At 44.0% G+C, this 22,086-nt stretch overlaps 1 protein-coding gene across 1 annotated transcript in view; it reads left to right on the forward strand.

Annotated features, from left to right (window-relative positions):
- Nucleotides 1–14,072: 14,072 nt before the first annotated feature.
- Nucleotides 14,073–22,086, forward strand: part of LOC106588794 (integrin beta-8) — a 61,905-nt gene continuing 53,891 nt past the window's right edge. The window contains exons 1-4 of the mRNA XM_014178221.3: nt 14,073–14,878; nt 15,848–15,933; nt 18,692–18,863; nt 22,017–22,086. The exon at nt 22,017–22,086 is cut by the window's right edge and continues 37 nt beyond it. Coding sequence (XP_014033696.2) covers nt 14,779–14,878; nt 15,848–15,933; nt 18,692–18,863; nt 22,017–22,086 — 428 coding nt within the window. The 5' untranslated portion in view covers nt 14,073–14,778. The remainder of the gene's footprint in view (nt 14,879–15,847; nt 15,934–18,691; nt 18,864–22,016) is intronic.

The raw sequence follows: 22,086 nt of genomic DNA on the forward strand, positions 1-22,086 counted from the left end.
CTGCCCACAACCTTTCTATAGGATTGAGGTCAGGACTTTGTGATGACACTCCAATACCTTGACTTTGTTGTCCTTAAGCCATTTTGCCACAACTTTGGAAGTATGCTTGGGATCATTGTCCATTTGGAAGACCCATTTGCGACCAAGCTTTAACTTCCTGATGTCTTGAGATATTGCTTCAATACATCCACAAAATGTTCTTTCCTCATGATGCCATCTATTTTGTGAAGTGCACCAGTCCCTCCTGCAGCAATGCACCCTCACAACATGATGCTGCCACCCCCGTGCTTCACGGTTGGGATGGTGTTCTTCGGCTTGCAAGCATCCCCCTTTTTCCTTCAAACATAACGATAGTCATTATGGCCAAACAGTTCTATTTTTGTTTCATCAGATCAGAGAACATTTCTCAAAAAAATAAAATCTTTGTCCCCATGTGCAGTTGTAAACCGTAGTCCGGCTTTTTTTATGGCGGTTTTGAAGCAGTGGCTTCTTCCTTGCTGAGCGGCCTCTCAGGTTATGTCGATATAGGACTTGTTTTACTGTGGATAAAGATACTTTTGTACCTGTTTCCTCCAGCATCTTCACAAGGTCCTTTGCTGTTGTTTTGGGATTGATTTGCACTTTTCGCACCAAAGTACGTTCATCTCTAGGAGACAGAACGCGTCTCCTTCCTGAGCAGTATGACGGCTGCTTGGTCCCATGGTGTTTATACTTGCATACCATTGTTTGTAAAGATGAACGTGGTACCTTCATGCATTTGGAAATTGCTCACAAGGATGAACCAGACTTGTGGAGGTCTACAATTTTTTTCTGTCTTGGCTGATTTCTTTTGATTTTCCCATGATGTCAAGCAAAGAGGAACTGAGTTTGAAGGTAGGCCTTGAAATACATCCACAAGTACACCTTCAATTGACTCAAATGATGTCAATTAGCCTATCAGAAGTTTCTAAAGCCATGACATCTTTTTCTGGAATTTTCCAAGCTGTTTAAAGGCACAGTCAACTTAGTGTATGTAAACTTCTGACCCACTGGAATTGTGATACAGTGAATTATAAGTGAAACAATCTGTCTGTAAACAATTGTTGGAAATATTACTTGTGTCATGCACAAAGTAGATGTCCTAACAGACTTGCCAAAACTATAGTTTGTTAACAAGAAATGTGTGGAGTGGTTGAAAAATGAGTTTTAATGATTCCAACCTAGATGTATGTAAACTTCCAATTTCAACTGTAGACAGGGGTGCACCTTTCCAAATCATGTCCAATCAATTGAATTTACCATAGGTGGACTCCAATCAAGTTGTAGAAACATCTCAAGGATGATCAATGGATTAAGACTCTGTTAATCCTCTGAGACTAGCTGGGTCATTACAAGACTCTGTTAATCCTCTGAGACTAGCTGGGTCATTACAAGACTCTGTTAATCCTCTGAGACTGGCTGGGTCGTTACAAGACTCTGTTAATCCTCTGAGACTAGCTGGGTCATTACAAGACTCTGTTAATCCTCTGAGACTGGCTGGGTCATTACAAGACTCTGTTAATCCTCTGAGACTGGCTGGGTCGTTACAAGACTCTGTTAATCCTCTGAGACTAGCTGGGTCGTTACAAGACTCATAGCAAAGTGTCTGAATAGTTACAGGAATAAGGTATTTCTATTTTTTTTTTTTAAATACATTTGCAAAAATATCTTAAAACCTGTTTTCGCTTTGGGGTATTGTGGGGTATTTTGTGTAGATTGATGACAAAAAAAATATTCTATACATTTTTTAATAAAGCTGTAACGTAACAAAATGTGGAAAAAGTGAATGGGTCTGAATACTTTCCGAATGCACTGTAGGTCAGTCTGTTATATCTGGTGTTAGTCTGCTGTATTAACTGGCGTCCGGTGTAAATTTAACTATGCTCCCTCTAATTATCTCTCTCTCCCTTTTACCTTCCCCTCTCGGAGGACCTGAGCCCAAGGACCATGCCTCAGGACTACCTGGCCTGATGACTCCTGGCTGTCCCCAGTCCACCTAGTCGTGCTGTTGCTCCAGTTTCAACTGTTCTGCCTGTGGCTATGGAACCCTGACCTGTTCAACGAACGTGCTACCTTGTCCCGGACCTGCTGTTTTCGACTCTCTCTCTCTCTCTCTCTCTCTCTCTCTCTCTCTACCGCACCTGCTGTCTCGACCTCTGACTACTCGGCTATGAAAAGCGAACTCACATTTACTCCTGAGATACTGACCTGTTGCACCCTCTACAACCACTGTTTATATTATTTGACCCTGCTGGTCATCTATGAACATTTGAACATCTTGAAGAACAATCTGGCCTTAATAATGGCCATGTACTCTTATAATCTCCACCGGGCACAGCCAGAAGAGGACTGGCCACCCCTCAGAGCCTGGTTCCTCTCTAGGTTTCTTCCTAGGTTCCAGCCTTTCTAGGGAGTTTTCCTAGCCACCGTCTTCTCCATCTGCATTGCTTGCTGTTTGGGGTTTTAGGCTGTGTTTCTGTACAGCACTTTGTGACATCAGCTGATGTAAAAAGAGCTTTATAAATACATTTGATTTGAATTGACTTAGAGAAACTGGTAGAGGAACTGGTAAAGAGAAACCGGTAGAGGAACTGGTGGAGTAAATGGTAAAGAGGTACTGGGAGAGGAACTGGTAAAGAGGATATGGTAAAGATAACCTGGTAAAGAGGATCTGGTAAAGAGAACCTGGTAAAGAGGAACTGGGAGAGGAACTGGTAAAGAAGAACGGGTAAGAACTGTGTGTGAACAAGAGTCAAACAAGGGTCTTCTGTGTGCCACTTTACCATGTTAGCCTAGTAAACTGAAGCCTAAGCCTTAGTTTAGGCTAGGACACAAGTCTTCATGTGTAAGATTAGGTTAATCCTCTGAGACTAGCTGGGTCGTTACAAGACTCTGTTAATCCTTTGAGGCCAGCTGGATTGTCACAAAACTCTGTTAATCCTCTTAGACTGGCTGGGTCGTTACAAGACGTTGTTAATCCTCTGAGACTGGCTGGGTTGTCACAAGACTCTGTTAATCCTCTGAGACTGGCTGGGTTGTCACAAGACTCTGTTAATCCTCTGAGACTAGCTGGGTCATTACAAGACTCTGTTAATCCTCTGAGACTAGCTGGGTCATTACAAGACTCTGTTAATCCTCTGAGACTGGCTGGGTTGTCACAAGACTCTGTTAATCCTCTGAGACTAGCTGGGTCATTACAAGACTCTGTTAATCCTCTGAGACTGGCTGGGTCATTACAAGACTCTGTTAATCCTCTGAGACTGGCTGGGTCATTACAAGACTCTGTTAATCCTCTGAGACTAGCTGGGTCATTACAAGACTCTGTTAATCCTCTGAGACTGGCTGGGTTGTCACAAGACTCTGTTAATCCTCTGAGACTAGCTGGGTCATTACAAGACTCTGTTAATCCTCTGAGACTAGCTGGGTCGTTACAAGACTCTGTTAATCCTCTGAGACTGGCTGGGTTGTCACAAGACTCTGTTAATCCTCTGAGACTAGCTGGGTCATTACAAGACTCTGTTAATCCTCTGAGACTGGCTGGGTCATTACAAGACTCTGTTAATCCTCTGAGACTGGCTGGGTCATTACAAGACTCTGTTAATCCTCTGAGACTAGCTGGGTCATTACAAGACTCTGTTAATCCTCTGAGACTAGCTGGGTCATTACAAGACTCTGTTAATCCTCTGAGACTGGCTGGGTCGTTACAATACTCTGTTAATCCTCTGAGACTAGCTGGGTCGTTACAAGACTGAGTGACATCTGCTGTGTCAGGCACCATCCTCGCCAAGTATAGAACTGCTTATTAACTATTTATCAGACACCACACACACACGTATACACATGCACACACGCACACACACACACACCTTCTCTCCTGAGACCTGGAAAAAGACCCACTGAAGAGGTTTGAGGTACAGGAGGGAAAAGAGGGAAAAGAGAGAATATCTCTCCTCATTCTCCACAACTCAGTGAAATAAGATCTGTCTGTACTCCACCTTACACAGAACTTCCCACTTAACATATGTGGAATATATGACATAGTACATATTCTGCAAAACCTCAAACCCTGTGAGTTGTCTCCCTCATACCTCTCCATCACTCTAATCATATCCAGTAACTACAGCACTAGCAGGCTGGTCTGCTACACCAGCTCTGACCACAAGAGGGTGCTGCTGTCTTATACTCTGCAGCTTATGCTTGGTATACAGTATAATGGTGTTACAGACAACATGAGCTGTATTTATTCAATATGTGGCCAAAGCATGCCTGTTCTATAATGTTATACTGTATTTCTGTCTGAATCATGATGAATTCCTTTTACTAAAAATATATAAAGGTAACTCTTTTTGTTTTATATGTATATTTATTCCGTTTTTTAATTTCGTTTTTCTATTTTAAGGTAACTTCTTGAACCAATTCATTGTATAAAAGTTTATAATTTATCATCCTTGTCTAGAGTTTAGCCCAGACAGAGCTGAAAACAATTTAGAACTAATAACTGTTCATGTTAGTTTCAAGGTTTCTCAGTATCAGTCTGGATTCTCTACAGAAAGGAAAGTGGAAAGGATAAGTCCTTGGGCTTTGTGTGTGTGCGTGTGTGTTGTTTCTGTGTTTTTATACAGTAGCAGTGTCATCCGCGAAGGAAAATCCCCGATATTCCAGCAGGACGTCTGACACACATGCACACAGTATTGTATAACTAACAATTCAGTCCCATTCAAAATCCTATTTTCCCTAACCCCTAACCATAAACCTAACCCATACCCTAACCTTAACCATAACCCTTACCCTAACCCTAACCTTTTTATCCTCAGCACTTTATTTTCTTCCTCCTGTTGTTGAACTGTTGTGTTTGACCCCTCTGAGCTCTCGGCCTTTCATGTTCTCCGACCCTCTTCAGACTCGTCGGATGTACAATGTAGAAACAGGGCAGAAAGTTGCAATAGGCCCGTGCAACCCAAGGTTTGATAAAAACAAACAGAAACCCTCTTAAACCTAACCCTAACCCTCATTTTAATCCTAACTGCTAAAACGGACAAGGTCACGCCAAACAATTATCCCCACATATCATTCAGCCTAACAATGGCCTTGGTTCCCAGCATGCTGTGTGGTCAGAAACGTGCTTCCCCATCTTGATGAGCACTTCCACTTCCTGAACTTTTCCTCCTGTGGACTGAATCCCTGTATGTCCCTGATGTTTAATTGTGCATCTAAACAACACATAGATAATGTCAGGTCTCACAGGACATGATTATCAGTTATCTGAAACATGAGTGGTCAGATGTGTGATGTGTGAATATGGACATCTTCTTCCATTAAACTCCCCTTAGCTGGACATCCGCCTCATCCTTGTTCTGATCGGACATTCTGTAGTGGTTACTACCGGCCTTAAGCCACTACCTAAGGTTTCTTATTATATTCATGGTCTTTCAATTCTTTACAACCCTACCCCAATTTTACATGGTCCTTTGAGCCAGATCAAGTAACTGCTACAACCCAAGGATGCCAGTTAACAGAGAATATCCTCCACAAATGTGGTCAGTCCGCACCGACCAGCTCACCTGACACAATATCTTGAGAATTACGCCGATGGCTACGAGTCAAGGCACAGACTACCACACACATTCACATACCACTCCTATGAGGGAGAGCACCTGGAGGGTTTTCTTGAGCACTTGAGATGGGATATACTGCAGTCAAAGTGGCCTTGTTCCCCTTGTCACGTCCTGACCAGTAAAAAGGGTTATTTGTTATTGTAGTTTGGTCAGGGCGTGGCAGGGGGTGTTTTTCTGTGTGTTTTGGGCATTCTATGTCCTTTTTTCTATGTGTTTGTATTTCTTTGTTTTGGCCTGGATTGGCTCTCAATCAGGGACAGCTGTACATCATTGTCGCTGATTGGGAGCCATACTTAGGTAGCCTGTTTTCCTTTGGGTTTTGTGGGTGGTTTATTTCTGTTTTGTATTGCTTACCTGACAGAACTGTTTTGGCTGTCGTTCGTTTCTTGTTTTGTTTAAAGTGTTCCATTAAAATATTGTTTCTTGTCAGCTCGGGGATTCAAACCTGCAACCTTTCAGTTACTAGTCCAACACTCTAACCACTAGGCTACCCTGCTTAGTCTTATTGGTCAAGGTCACGCCACATAAACTCAGCAAAAAAAGAAACATCCCTTTTTCAGGACCCTGTCTTTCAAAGGTAATTCGTAAAAATCCAAATAACTTCACAGATCTTCATTGTAAAGGGTTTAAACACTGTTTCCCATGCTTGTTCAATGAACCATAAACAATGAATGAACATGCACCTGTGGAACGGTCGTTAAGACACTAACAGCTTACAGACAGTAGGCAATTAAGGTCCCAGTTGTGAAAACTTAGGACACTAAAGAGGCCTTTCTACTGACTCTGAAAAACACCAAAAGAAAGATGTCCAGGGTCCCTGCTCATCTGCGTGAACGTGCCTTAGGCATGCTGCAAAGAGGCATGAGGACTGCAGATGTAGCCAGGGCAATAAATTGCGATGTCCGTACTGTGAGACACCTAAGACAGAGCTAAAGGGAGACAGGACGGACAGCTGATCGTCCTCGCAGTGGCAGACCACGTGTAACAACACCTGCACAGGATCGGTACATCCGAACATCACACCTGCGGGACTGGTACAGGATGGCAACAACAACTGCCCGAGTTACACCAGGAACGCACAATCCCTCCATCAGTGCTCAGACTGTCCGCAATAGGTTGAGAGAGGCTGGACTGAGGGCTTGTAGGCAGGCCCTCACCAGACATCACCGGCAACAACGTCGCCTATGGGCACAAACCCACCGTCGCTGGACCAGACAGGACTGGCAAAAAGTGCTCTTCACTGACGAGTCACAGTTTTGTCTCACCAGGGGTGATGGTCGGATTCGCGTTTATCGTCGAAGGAATGAGCGTTTCACCAAGGCCTGTACTCTGGAGCGGGATCGAGGTGGAGGGTCCATCATGATCTGGGGCGGTGTGTCACAGCATCATCGGACTGTGCTTGTTGTCATTGCAGGCAATCTCAACGCTGTGCGTTACAGGGAAGACATCCTCCTCTCTCATGTGGTACCCTTCCTGCAGGCTCATCCTGACATGACCCTCCATCTTGACAATGCCACCAGCCACCAGCTCGTTCTGTGCGTGATTTCCTGAAAGACAGGAATGTCAGTGTTCTGCCATGGCCAGCGTAGAGCCTGGATCTCAATCCCATTGAGCATATCTGGGACCTGTTGGATCGGATGGTGAGGGCTAGGGCCATTCCCCCCAGAAATGTCTGGGAATTTGCTGGTGCCTTGGTGGAAGAGTGGTGTAACATCTCACAGCAAGAACTGGCAAATCTGGTGCAGTCCATGAGGAGGAGATGCACTGCAGTACTTAATGCAGCTGGTGGCCACACCAGATACTGACTGTTACTTTTGATTTTGACCCCCCCTTTGTTCAGGGACACATTATTCCACTTCTCTTAGTCACATGTCTGTGGAGCTTTTTCAGTTTATGTCTCAGTTGTTGAATCTTGTTATGTTCATACAAATATTTACACATGTTAAGTTTGCTGAAAATAAACGCAGTTGACAGTGAGAGGACGTTTCTTTTTTTGTTGAGTTTACTTATCCCCACATCTCATTCAGCCTATCAATGACCTTGGTTCCCAGCATGCTGTATGGTCAGAAATGTGCTTTCCCATCCTGATGAGCACTTCCACAGTTTTCACTCCCTCCCACTACAAAATGTCCCCAGTTGGTCAAATGTTTGTCTGTTTACTGTTCTTGTGGTGGCTTCCTATACTTGTGGGGACTTCCCCACTAGTTAAACATGTCCACCTACACACACAGGACCTCAAGCTTAAACTGTGGGCAGTGACGTGAATGTGATTCCCCCACCAGAGGCCACTCCCAAATCAAGAGCTTCATGGTAATATTGAAAAACAACAATCACTCCTTTTCTTTCTTATCTTTATGCATCATGAAAGAAAAGACAATAAGGGTGAATCAATCACTGAAATGCAGAATGGCAGCTGTTGGTGTGTGAGTAACATTATCTACAAGACAGGGGGAGTCACACACACCCAGTGTTAGGCCTAGTGACATAATCACTTCCAGGAGCAGTGAGGAGGTCAAGTTACGGCCACATCTGCAGGTGTGTGTGTGTGTGTGTGTGTGTGTGTGTGTGTGTGTGTGTGTGTGTGTGTGTGTGTGTGTGTGTGTGTGGTGAGCTGATCACTAATCTAATCTGAGCTAATCCGTTAAATAGCTAGCTAATCAAATGTCTACCCGGACTATTTGTATTGACCCTTTTTTGCACTAACTCTCTCTTACACTGACTCTAAGCACACACACTGGACTCTAGCCACACATACTTACAATGACACCCCAACACACACATACACACATAACATGTGCACACCTGCATACTGATGGCACAAACACTTTCACACACACCACATACGCTGCTGCTACTATTATCTATGCTGTTGCCTAGTCACTTTACCCTTCCTATATGTACATAGCTACCTCAATTACCTTGGACCCCTGCACATCGACTCGGTACTGCTACTCCCTGTATATAGACATGTTATTTTTACCCGTTATTGTTATTCACTATGTATTTATCCCTCGTGTCACTATTTCTATATATTAAATGTATATACATCTTTATATTTAACTCTGCATTATTGGAAAAGGACCCATAAGTAAGCATTTCACAGTTAGTCTACACTTGTTGTTTACGAAAATTGTGACTAATATCATTTGATTTAATAGCAAATCAAATTCTCAAAAAGATGTTGCATAAAGCTTACATCATTTCTTTCATTATTTTAACTGCATCAGGGATCGCACGTATGCATGCACACACACACACACACACACACACACACACACACACACACACTTTTTGGCTTCGCATGCTTATTCAGTGTGTAGGTACAAATCTTTTTCATTCAAAACATCATTTATAGGGAACACAGGTGAGCAACCGGTGAGCAGCAGGTGCTTCTAATCAGGGTTGTCACTCATCTGCCAATCAGGGAAGTGGCTTCTCCAATGATAGAGGCCTTTAGTGGCCAAAAGGCTGTAGTAGCATGGGCAGCGCCATTGAGGTTTTCCACCATTTTAATGTAGTCAACTGGGTGGGACTTCCAACTTCATGGGCTGATCCCTCCTGGTGACCCTGTTGGAGTAATGTCCAACTGGTTCATCAGGAGGGATCAGCCAATCGTGAAGAAGAAAATGTACTACTTTAAAATGGAGATAGCCTCAACGGCGCTGCCCATGCTGTCCCAGACACTATAATGGTACAGATACAAAGATGAGTCCTCTATCTATCTCTATAGGCTTATCTGGTCTACTTGTATACATGTTACAATCACTATGTCTGCATTTAGACAAGCAGCCCAATTCAAAAAATGTTTTCACTAATGGTCTTTTGACCAATCAGATCAGCTCTGAAAAGATTGTATGTGAAAAGATCTGATGTGATTAGTCAAAAGACAAATATTGGGCTGCCTTTCTAAACGATCCTGACGCAACGCAATTCATTAATAGATTGGTTTTGTTCAATAAAGTGCCAACTGGCAAGGTGATATCGTGATGTCTGATAGTGGATTTACATTCTCCAAGTCCTACTTTCAAGGCGCGGGATGATTTTTTCCCCACTATAAATCTTATTACAAGAACACTGTAACATGTAAATAAGTATTTTGGTAGTGAATGTTATACATGACTTTATCTCATAGGTCCTAGAAGTCTGAGGGCATACAAAGCTAGTACATCAGCCAGGTCGCTCAAGATACACTTACAAATCTGACGTCCGCCCAGGTACACAGGACATCGAGAGATACCTTCAAAACCGGCCACCAGGGGCAACGGGCGCTATTACCATCAAGTTGGCTTGGATTTTGCTCGGGCGTTTTGGACAGGGGCTGCAAATGGGCGTAAGTCGCGAGCTCTGGTTCCAAGGGTCGCTGGAGTAACTTCTAAATTTTATGTTTGGAGAAACATGGACAAACGTCAGAATCTGAAGTCAAATTGGTCAAACCGTGAGATCTTGTTGCAGCACATTTCATTACGGTGCTACATGATCTACAGGGGAAACATCCTTTTATGAATTCCTCTTTTCTCTCTCTGGCCACATCTGTTGTGACCAACATGTTTGTTAGATTTCTTGATCGTTTTATAGGTACCGTAATTTCCGGACTATAAGCCGCTACTTTTTTCCCACGCTTTGAACCTCGTGGCTTAAACAATGACGCGGCTAATATATGGATTTTTCCCGCTTTCAAATAAAAAATAAAAATAAAAAAAACATTCTGTGACGTGCTCACTTTTTTGGCGGCATGAAGCTTTCATTAGACCAATGAAATTGACGAACGGGTTAAGGTCAAACAGCTTTTTTGTTTACTGTTTAGATTAAATCGAGCACTCTCAAACTTCCCATCATTCTGATTACGGTAGTCATTTTGTCACCCTCATCATGGCAAAGACACGGAGAAATGCATATGATGCAGCTTTCAAGTTGAAGGCGATTGATCTGGCTGTTGGAAAAGGAAATAGAGCTGCTGCACGGGAGCTTGGTCTGGAGCAATGACTTTCTTGGTAGGCTACTGTTTACTGCTAATTTTGTATTTTTGTTACAAGCCATGTTTCGTTAAAGCCTATTTATTTTTGTTACAAGCCGTGTTTCGTTAAAGCCTATTTATTTTTGTTACAAGCCGTGTTTCATTAAAGCCTATTTATATTTGCTACAAGCCGTGTTTCGTTAAAGCCTATTTATTTTTGTTACAAGCCGTGTTTCGTTAAAGCCTGTGTAAAGTTCATTTGTTTCAATGTACCGGTAGGCACCTGCGGCTTATAGACATGTGCGGCTTATTTATGTTCAAAATAATCGTTTTTTTTAAATTCTGTGGGTGCGCTCAATAGTCCGGAAATTACGGTAAATAAAGGTGGATTCAAAGAGGTGTCTGATGATTATATATTTTTTAGTTAACTAGGCAAGTCAGTTAAGAAAAAATTTACAATGACAGGCCAGGATCAGTGGGTTAACTGTCTTGTTCAGGGGCAGAACAACAGATTTTTACCTTGTCAGCTCGGGGATTCCATCTAGCAACCTTTCGTTTAACTGGCCCAACGCTCTAACCACTAGGCTACCTGCCGCCCCACATATACCAAATGAATGAATGAATGAATTACCATTGCTTATTGACAATGCCATTACAGCTGTCATTGAAAGTAAGTATATAGTTTACAGAAAACTGTTGCTTCTGTTTCTGTTAGGATATATTAAGTGACTGGCTTCTGTTCAAGCTTTTAACTTGACTGAGCTAGTGAACATACACGCACAGGAGTATTTCCAAATATACATCGTTTTTTAATTGGAATGTGCATAGCCTGGGTGTAATCTGTGTTCGTAACTCACCAATTTAAAGTATCCAAGGGAGAGAGAGTGTGTGTGTGTGTGTGTGACCATAAGATGGCTTTCCTCGGTGCGGTATCAAAGAGTTATTCCCCTTGGACAATCAGAGCCTCTGTTGCAAACACACACACGAAACTAGAGATTCAATTGGACAAATTCAGGTACGCCCTTCCCTGTTTTGCTCTGTTTGCTTCCTTTTGGTTAAACGGTTTCTGTTGCAAGACATAATGAATACACCCCTGGAATAGTCATAATGCAGTGACAACTGTGACATCTTTAGAGAAAGAGAGAGTTGTTGTGGTTAACTCCATATGTGCTGATGGTGTGTTTGTGACCACCAGACCACTAATCACCCCTTTGGGATGACAGGAATGATGCAGCGGTATGTGTGTGTGTGTGTGTGTGTGTGTGTGTGTGTGTGTGTGTGTGTGTGTGTGTGTGTGTGTGTGTGTGTGTGTGTGTGTGTGTGTGTGTGTGTGTGTGTGAATGCGTAGGGTGTGTGTAACCCTAACACGACAACAGGCTTCACTGGTCAGAGCCTTGAGGACCGCAGGGTTTCCCTGGTTTGCATGACAGGAAGTGACTGTTCACTGGCACCTGATAGGCTACCTGTCCACTAGCATCAACTCAGTTCTGGGAAATGACCTTTTGGAAACAGACTCGTCTGCCTGGTGACCTTTGAGAATCATGGTTAAAGTGTCAAATAGGTCGCACACGGCATCTCACTACTGCTGAAAACCACCTTTTTGTTTTTCGTTTCCACTAGAAATCTTGAATGTCATCTATTAAACACATGATAACTGACAGTGGAGACTAATCTGTGACACACAGACACCCACACAGGACAGCTTTAATATTTAGATAGAAAAGAGGAAGATGACTAGATCAGAGGAGGAAACGTCTCAATTCTACTTTTAGAAACTTGAAATAGTCTTTCATATATCTGCCCTATATAAAAAATGTAAAAATGATTAACCTTTATTTAACTAGGCAAGTCAGTAAAGAACAAATTATGTATATAGACTTTTTTGTTTTCTTTTTTTCTACTGTATTATTGACTGTATGTTTTGTTTATTCCATGTGTAACTCTGTGTTGTTGTATGTGTCGAATTGCTATGCTTTATCTTGGCCAGGTCGCTGTTGTAAATGTAAACTAGCCTACCTGGTTAAATAAAGGTGAAATAAAATTTCAAAAATTGTTTTTACAATGACGGCCTACTGGGGAACAGTGGGTTAACTGCCTTGTTCAGGGGCAGAATGAGAGATTTTTACCTTGTTAGCTCAGGGATTCAATCCAGCAACCTTTTCGGTTACTGGCCCAACACTCTAACCACTAGGCTACCTGCTGCCCCAGAGTGAGGTAAGAGTGAGGTATTATGGTAGTAGGGACACCTTGCTCTGGTTGGACCTGGTTGGAGCTTTCACCATAACTGCTGGGGGTCAATTTGGAATTGGGTGTATCTCTCTCTCTCGCCCTGCCTCCAAATTCTCTCCAAACCTCTCCACCATCCCCCTCTCCCCCATCCCAGATCCCTTAAATTGCTGACAGGGGGATAAGAACACCCATTGTCTTCCAAGTTCTCAACGTCCCCAGCCCTAGCCCCATCCACTACGCACACACACACACACACACTGGTATGATGTGTGTAATGCTTCATTACCATAATTGAGAGAGTGTTATGGGGTGAGGGAAAGTTGGCACACCCTAAGAGCTTCATTGAAGTGTGTTGTGTGAGTAGTGTGTGTGTGTGTGTGTGTGTGTGTGTGTGTGTGTGTGTGTGTGTGTGTGTGTGTGTGTGTGTGTGTGTGTGTGTGTGTGTGTGTGTGTGTGTGTGTGTGCATGCCTGCATATGTGTGTGGTGTGTGTGAAAAGCAGAAAATATATTGTAGTTGAATGAATAGAAGAATGACTAATTGGCTCTACTCCAGCCCTGAGTGTCACAAACAGGATTTAAGGAGCCTATTGAGGGCACTCACCCCCACCCCCCCCCCTCCATCTATAGCTCTCTATGTATCTATCTATCTCTCCCTCTCTATCTATCTATCTAGCTCTCTATCTAGCTCTCCCTCTCTATCTATCTCTCTCTCTATCTAGCTCTCCCTCTCTATCTATCTAGCTCTCCCTCTCTATCTATCTAGCTCTCCCTCTCTATCTATCTAGCTCTCCCTCTCTATCTAGCTCTCCCTCTCTATCGGTTTAGGTACTGGCTGTTCTACTGCGTGTTGGATTTTGTCCCCTCTCTAAAAGACGCATTCAAGCCGTTTTCCTCTCTTGTCGTTTGGACAAGCGATTTGTTAACTACAACCCTCTCTCGCCGCCCTCCCCCTCTACCTCCCCCCTCCATCTGGCTCCTGTTCAGAAGTCCAGCTGGCTAGTGGAGGTTACTCTATGTCGCAGGAATCTTTCTTTATAATAGACTAACCCCCTTAACACGGGACTGTGAACTACACTCTGTTTAAATTACCCTGACTGACTGGCTCTCTCTCTCTCACACACACACACACACACACACACACACACACACACACACACACAATACTCCCCCCGCCTGACCTCAGACAACAACAACATTAGACTAACACTAGTGAGACACTTCATAATAACATGATGGGTCTGAAGAACTTAGTCAAACAGTAGTGTCAAAGTCTCCCACCCACTCTCTCTCTCTCACACACACACACACACACACACACACACACACACACACAAAGTATTTTACTGCAGAACATTTCTCTCTCACATGTGTGGGAAGCATCGTTGCCATGACGGTGCCTGAGTCAGTGCACCGCATAAAACCAAGAGAGAGACAGATTTTTCAGGCTGGGCTTTACAATCAGCATATGGTCGTGAGACGCTCAACGCTGAAACATTGCAAAGAAGAAAACGATAGAAACAAAGGAGAGGAACGAGAGCGCGCTGAGACACTGGTGTTGTTTGAATGAGCTCAGTGAAGTCTCTCCCGGGACACAGTATGTGACGGGGGGCACACAAAACGTCACTACACCTGCTGCGGGCTGGAATAGATGCACAATAGAGAGAGATGTCTCGTTTTCACTTTCTCATTCGCACTATAAAGAGCTTGCCAAGTGAATTCCACGTGAATCAGATTTCTGGGAATAATCGGCTGTTTGGATTGGGCGGAAATAAAACAAACAACAATGCCCCAACGACGCACCGTTCATTCCTGGCGCTGCCTCTTGTTCACGCGGTCGTGCGGTATTTCCCGGTTGATTCCCATTATTGGAGAGTGTCAGTAGTAGGCGGTGACCGGAGCTGCATGCCTGCTGCCGGTGTCTCGAGCTGATCCGATTCCTACAGCCTGCCCCCGGTGTAGATATGACTTCCTGGCTACATAAATGCGGTTACCCGACTCTGCATTGCGTGCTGTTCTGCGTGGTATTGGCCGCTAACATCATTGGCGGGAGCTCAGATTCCGGTGAGTGACAGAATGTACCTGGATAGGTAGGTTAGGCTACTGTGGAGTTAATGCGCTCATCATTAATAGATGGAACCATCATCATTGTGTGACAGATGAATTAGTGAAAGAATCTTCAAGAATGAATGAACTGTCAGATAATGATGATAGCTATAAATATATATATAATATATAATGTCTCGGCTGGTCATCTGTCACCGTCCACAACGGAACGTCACACACACGTTTCAGTCAATAACAATGACAATCACAGAGGCTTATCAACGCACTGCATCTACCAAATACATGTATCATACTGTTATATTCCCAGCTTTACATTATACATCTCTTCAGGAATTAGTCATGTTTATCATGGTATTTTTATTGATCTATAAGTGACGTGATCAGCCCTCGACTGACCAGGTACTGCTCTAGCCTATAGTGTTGTGTAATCTAGCTGTAACTGGCACAGTAATTAGGTTAGAGCTGCTTGTTAATTCACTAATTCATCATTCATTATTTCATAAATTAGTAAACTGAGATCTGCAGCATTCCTCTCGTGGCCTACATTACTGTACAATACCAGTCTCACAGGGAATGCATGGGATCTGAGCCATAGATTGGCTTAGTAGTAGAATTAGGTCCATAGTGCTTATGGATGTGGGGCATTGTTTAGAAAAACAGTACACTCTACTGTCTGTAGAAGAATTAGTCTGTAGACGAACTAGTCAGATTATGGTGTTTGACTGCAATGTGATTACTGACCCTGTGAATAAATGAGTGCATGAACTACACTGAAGCACCTGTTCACACGCACACACACCCACACACTGATCTGTTGTGAGTCTACATTGTTCCTCTACACTCCTGATTTAAACATGGTAATTGACAGAACCTTACTGCTGCATGGTTAATGACTGTTCACACAGTCAGTCTTTCATGTGTTAATTCTCTCTCCTCTCCTTTCCTCTCCTCTATCCTTCTCCACAGGTGAGAGTGTATGTTCGTCTCCTCCTGTCTCGTCGTGTTCAGAGTGCCTCCGACGCGGACCACAGTGTGCCTGGTGCTTTGAGGCGGTAAGAGAGAGCGAGATGGGGAGAGAGTGAGAGACAGAGAGAAGGGGGACACAGAGAGAGAGAATGGAGAGTGAGGAGTAGAGCATTCACATTAGTCTGTAGAGAAGGTGCTCTCTCTGACATGTCAGCACATAGATTAGTGACAGGGCCAGTTGTGATTGGTAATTCAAACACTTCTACAGGCTCTGGCTCTATCTATGTGTTTAGTCTGTCATAGATAACGCACACACACACTTTTTATACACCCTGTTGATAACCCTTTCCTTGTGTGTGTGTGTGTGTGTGTGTGTGTGTGTGTGTGTGTGTGTGTGTGTGTGTGTGTGTGTGTGTGTGTGTGTGTGTGTGTGTGTGTGTGTGTGTGTGTGTGTGTGTGTGTGTGTGTGAGTGTTTGTGCCTGGGTTCTTGTACTCTGACCCAATAAGTGACCATGAGAACCTGTAAACTAGGACATCACGACCTCCTGAAGACAACACACACACAGACAGACATACACACACACAGACATACATACACACATACACACATACATACATTCGTACACATACATACATACACACATACATACATTCGTACACACACGCACACACCTTATCATTACCTGGGACACTGGTCTTGAGACCTTGAGTGGGTTGGCTCACTGGTGCGTGAATTGGAAAGCCCCCCCCCCCACACACACACACCCTGTCTCAGAGTGGGGTAACTCATTCTGAAAACTCCTCCAACATACACTGTCAGTTTCTGTTAGTACCAGTCTAATGGGTCTGTTGTTAGGAAAGTCCCTGTATGACTGTGGTTTAGAGGGACTTAACAGAACCAAAGGTTGAAGTGGGCCGGAGCTGACCACTATGGAGAAATCTAGGGCGGGTTTCCCAGACACAGATTAAAGCAATACTCAATTGAACATGCCTCTTGATTACAGACACCTCTTATAGAATATTTTCATTGAATATTGGCTCTGGTGTATATTCAGGCCTAACTCTTTATAGCAGTATTTACTGTTGTTTTGTTTTGTGTCAGTAGTACCAGGGTATCACAGGGCTGTTGTTTTGTGTCAGTAGTACCAGGGTATCAGAGGGCTGTTGTTTTGTGTCAGTAGTACCAGGGTATCACAGGGCTGTTGTTTTGTGTCAGTAGTACCAGGGTATCACAGGGCTGTTGTTTTGTGTCAGTAGTACCAGGGTATCACAGGGCTGTTGTTTTGTGTCAGTAGTACCAGGGTATCAGAGGGCTGTTGTTTTGTGTCAGTAGTACCAGGGTATCACAGGGCTGTTGTTTTGTGTCAGTAGTACCAGGGTATCAGAGGGCTGTTGTTTTGTGTCAGTAGTACCAGGGTATCACAGGGCTGTTGTTTTGTGTCAGTAGTACCAGGGTATCACAGGGCTGTTGTTTTGTGTCAGTAGTACCAGGGTATCACAGGGCTGTTGTTTTGTGTCAGTAGTACCAGGGTATCACAGGGCTGTTGTTTTGTGTCAGTAGTACCAGGGTATCACAGGGCTGTTGTTTTGTGTCAGTAGTACCAGGGTATCACAGGGCTGTTGTTTTGTGTCAGTAGTACCAGGGTATCACAGGGCTGTTGTTTTGTGTCAGTAGTACCAGGGTATCACAGGGCTGTTGTTTTGTGTCAGTAGTACCAGGGTATCAGAGGGCTGTTGTTTTGTGTCAGTAGTACCAGGGTATCACAGGGCTGTTGTTTTGTGTCAGTAGTACCAGGGTATCACAGGGCTGTTGTTTTGTGTCAGTAGTACCAGGGTATCACAGGGCTGTTGTTTTGTGTCAGTAGTACCAGGGTATCAGAGGGCTGTTGTTTTGTGTCAGTAGTACCAGGGTATCACAGGGCTGTTGTTTTGTGTCAGTAGTACCAGGGTATCAGAGGGCTGTTGTTTTGTGTCAGTAGTACCAGGGTATCACAGGGCTGTTGTTTTGTGTCAGTAGTACCAGGGTATCAGAGGGCTGTTGTTTTGTGTCAGTAGTACCAGGGTATCACAGGGCTGTTGTTTTGTGTCAGTAGTACCAGGGTATCAGAGGCCTGTTGTTTTGTGTCAGTAGTACCAGGGTATCACAGGGCTGTTGTTTTGTGTCAGTAGTACCAGGGTATCAGAGGCCTGTTGTTTTGTGTCAGTAGTACCAGGGTATCACAGGGCTGTTGTTTTGTGTCAGTAGTACCAGGGTATCAGAGGCCTGTTGTTTTGTGTCAGTAGTACCAGGGTATCAGAGGGCTGTTGTTTTGTGTCAGTAGTACCAGGGTATCAGGGGGCTGTAATCCTCTTTGACCAGCCACTCTAAAGCCCTAAGCCATGACATAGTTGACACAGTCCAACTCACAGAAGTGTGTTTCTATACTGGGATTATTGTCTGTGTTGTGTAATGTCACTGCAAGGCACTGCCTAGCTTCTAAACAATAATTACAACTCACACGCACACAGTCCCACGTCGTCAGTTTATTCACTTCTATTTCCAGTTATACAACTGAACATCAGAGTCAACTGACTCGGTTTCTATTCAGGCAATTCAGGAGATTAAAATCTCAGTTCAAGAAAATCGAAAATGAATGGCAATAAAAATGAATTGCAATGATGGTAATAACTTAGCTATTTATCCCTACTTCACTTACACAGTTAGTTACAGTGTAGTTACACTTGCTATATAGTACACCTCTCCTGACTGGAGTGATTTGAAATTGGAATTGACCTCTGATATAATGTGCAGAGAGAAAGGTATGGGCCCTGACCTCCAACCCCTGACCTCTGACCCCTAACAGGGTTTCCTGGATGGAGCAGAGGTGGGAGAGCGCTGCGACCTGGTGGGGAACCTGGCAAGGAGGGGGTGTGGCCTAGAGTTCATAGAGCATCCACAGGTCATGGTGGAGGTCAATGCTACGACCAGCAACACTCAGGTGTCACCGGGAGAGATCACCCTCAATCTCAGACCAGGTGAGGGGCAGAGTATAGCTGCCACTGAATAACTCACTGAATGGCGGACTGCACATAGTCCTGTTTTACTGTACGTCTTGATGTATGTCCGCTTTACAAGTTATTTGCTGTATGTTGTACATACACTGAACAAAAATATAAACGCAACAAGTGTTGGTCCCATGTTTCATGAGCTGAAATGAAAGATCCCAGAAATGTTACATATGCACAAAAAGCTTATTTCTCTTCAATTTGGTGCACAAATTAGTTTACATCCCTGTTTGTGAGCATTTCTCCTTTGCCAAGATAATCCATCCACCTGACAGGTGTGGCATATCAAGAAGCTGATTAAACAGCATGATCATTACACAGGTGCACCTTATGCTAGGAAAAATAAAAGGCCACTCTAAAATGTGCAGTGTTGTCACACAACACAATGACACAGATGTCTTGAGGTGTTTTGAGGGAGCGTGCAATTGGCATGCTGACTGCAGGAATGTCCACCAGAGCTGTTGCCAGAGAATTGAATGTTAATTTCTCAATCATAAGCCACCTCCAACGTTGTTTTAAAGAATTTGGCAGTATGTCCAACCGGCCTCACATCCACAAACCACGTGTATGGCGTTGTGTGGGCGAGTGGTTTGCTGATGTCAACGTTGTGAACGGAGTGTCCCATGGTGGCGGTGGGGTTATGGTATGGGCAGGCATAAGCTACGGACAATGAACACAATTGCATTTTATCGATGGCAATTTGAATGCACAGAGATACCATGACTGAGGCCCATTGTCATGCCATTCATCCGCTGCCATCACCTCATGTTTCAGCATGATAATGCATGGCCCCATGTTGCAGGGATCTGCAAACAATTCCTGGAAGCTGAAAATGTCCCAGTTCTTCCATGGCCTGCATACTCACCAGACATGTCACCCATTGAGCATGTTTGGGATGCTCTGGATCGACGGGTATGACGGCGTGTTCCAGTTCCCGCCAATATCCAGCAATTTCGCACATCCATTAAAGAGAAGTGGGACAATATTCCACAGGCCACAATCAACAGCCTGATCAACTCTATGTGAAGGAGATGTCACGCTGCATGAGGTGGTCACACCAGATACTGACTGGTTTTCTGATCCATGCCCCTATCTTTTTTTTAAGGTATCTGTGACCAACAGATGCATATCTGGATTCGCAGCCATGTGAAATCCATAGATTAGGGCCTAATGAATTTATTTCAATTGACTGATTTCCTTATATGAACTTTAACTCAGTAAAATATTTGAAATTGTTGCATGTTGCGTTTATATTTTGGTTCAGTATATGTTGTCCTGAGCTAGGGCTGTGGCGGTCATGAAATTTTGTCAGCCCGTTATTGTCAGGTGAAAGAGTGCTGGTCTCACAGTAACTGACCGTTAATGAACATAAACACATTTAGCATCTCCAGGACTCCACACATACAAGCTGCAAACAAGCCTCTGATGCGTGCCGTTGGAGCACGTACATTTTTAAAAGTCAAATAAATCAATTTAATATACACCATCACAATGAATCCAATATTTATTTTAGTCAGGTCTAAAGAAACATTAAGATATGAAAAAAATGTACTTCAGAAGAACAGAATATGAGTTGGCTTACTGTATGTTATCTGGCTATGCTCCATTCCATGGGCTGTAGGCTTGTTCATTTAGCTGATAAGATGTGCTTATAAGTCCTGTGCCATTATTTAATATTATATGATTTAATAGTAAGAAGAATATAATTGAACTGAATAAAATAGAAAGGATATTTTTCCCATTCTGGAGCCAGTGTGCATATGAAGTGGCTACGTTAAGTGTAAAAGTGATCATTTGAAACAGGTCCTATATGCTAGACTTATTTGGCAACTTTAGTTCTGAATGATACAAACCTTAGAATGTCTTAGAAATCAAAACATTTATAGGCTGCATGACGCGACCACAGGCTATTGATGATTTGAGAAAGTAGCACAGGGTACACAGCTGTTCTGATGGAGGGACAATAGAGTCCTGAGTACCAGGCCATTAGGACCTGATGGAGGGACAATAGAGCCCTGAGTACCAGGCCATTAGGACCTGATGGAGGGACAATAGAGTCCTGAGTACCAGGCCATTAGGACCTGATGGAGGGACAATAGAGTCCTCAGTACCAGGCCATTAGGACCTGATGGAGGGACAATAGAGCCCTGAGTACCAGGCCATTAGGACCTGATGGAGGGACAATAGAGTCCTGAGTACCAGGCCATTAGGACCTGATGGAGGGACAATAGAGTCCTGAGTACCAGGCTGTTAGGACCTGATGGAGGGACAATAGAGCCCTGAGTACCAGGCTGTTAGGACCTGATGGAGGGACAATAGAGTCCTGAGTACCAGGCCATTAGGACCTGATGGAGGGACAAAAGAGCCCCGAGTACCAGGACATTAGGACCTGATGGAGGGACAATAGAGCCCTGAGTACCAGGCCATTAGGACCTGATGGAGGGACAATAGAGCCCCGAGTACCAGGCCATTAGGACCTGATGGAGGGACAATAGAGCCCTGAGTACCAGGCCATTAGGACCTGATGGAGGGACAATAGAGCCCTGAGTACCAGGCTGTTAGGACCTGATGGAGGGACAAAAGAGCCCCGAGTACCAGGCCATTAGGACCTGATGGAGGGACAATAGAGCCCTGAGTACCAGGCCATTAGGACCTGATGGAGGGACAAAAGAGCCCCGAGTACCAGGCCATTAGGACCTGATGGAGGGACAATAGAGCCCTGAGTACCAGGCCATTAGGACCTGATGGAGGGACAATAGAGCCCTGAGTACCAGGCTGTTAGGACCTGATGGAGGGACAATAGAGCCCTGAGTACCAGGCCATTAGGACCTGATGGAGGGACAATAGAGCCCTAAATACCAGATGGTTGATGGTTGTTAGTGAGTTGGGTACTACCAAAGCATGTCCAGAGTGCATGAGAGGAGATTACCATGACTAAACGGTCACGTGGAATTTTACTGCGGTCATGACTCATGACTGCCGGCGTGGCGGTAATACGGTCACCACAACAGCCCTATCCCGAGCTTTATTTCCCAGTTTTACTGCTGCTTTCATTGCAAGAACTCTGGTGAGTGATATTTCCAATGGTTGTTTTATTCCAAATAAACATGACACTGTGTGTAGGTGCTGAGGCCAGTGTGATAGTAGCAGTACAACAGTTAGAGAGGTATCCTGTTGATCTGTACTACCTGGT

This window comes from Salmo salar, chromosome 27 (genome assembly GCF_965601325.2).
Source record: "Salmo salar chromosome 27, fSalSal1, whole genome shotgun sequence".
In the NCBI taxonomy this organism is placed as follows: domain Eukaryota; kingdom Metazoa; phylum Chordata; class Actinopteri; order Salmoniformes; family Salmonidae; genus Salmo; species Salmo salar.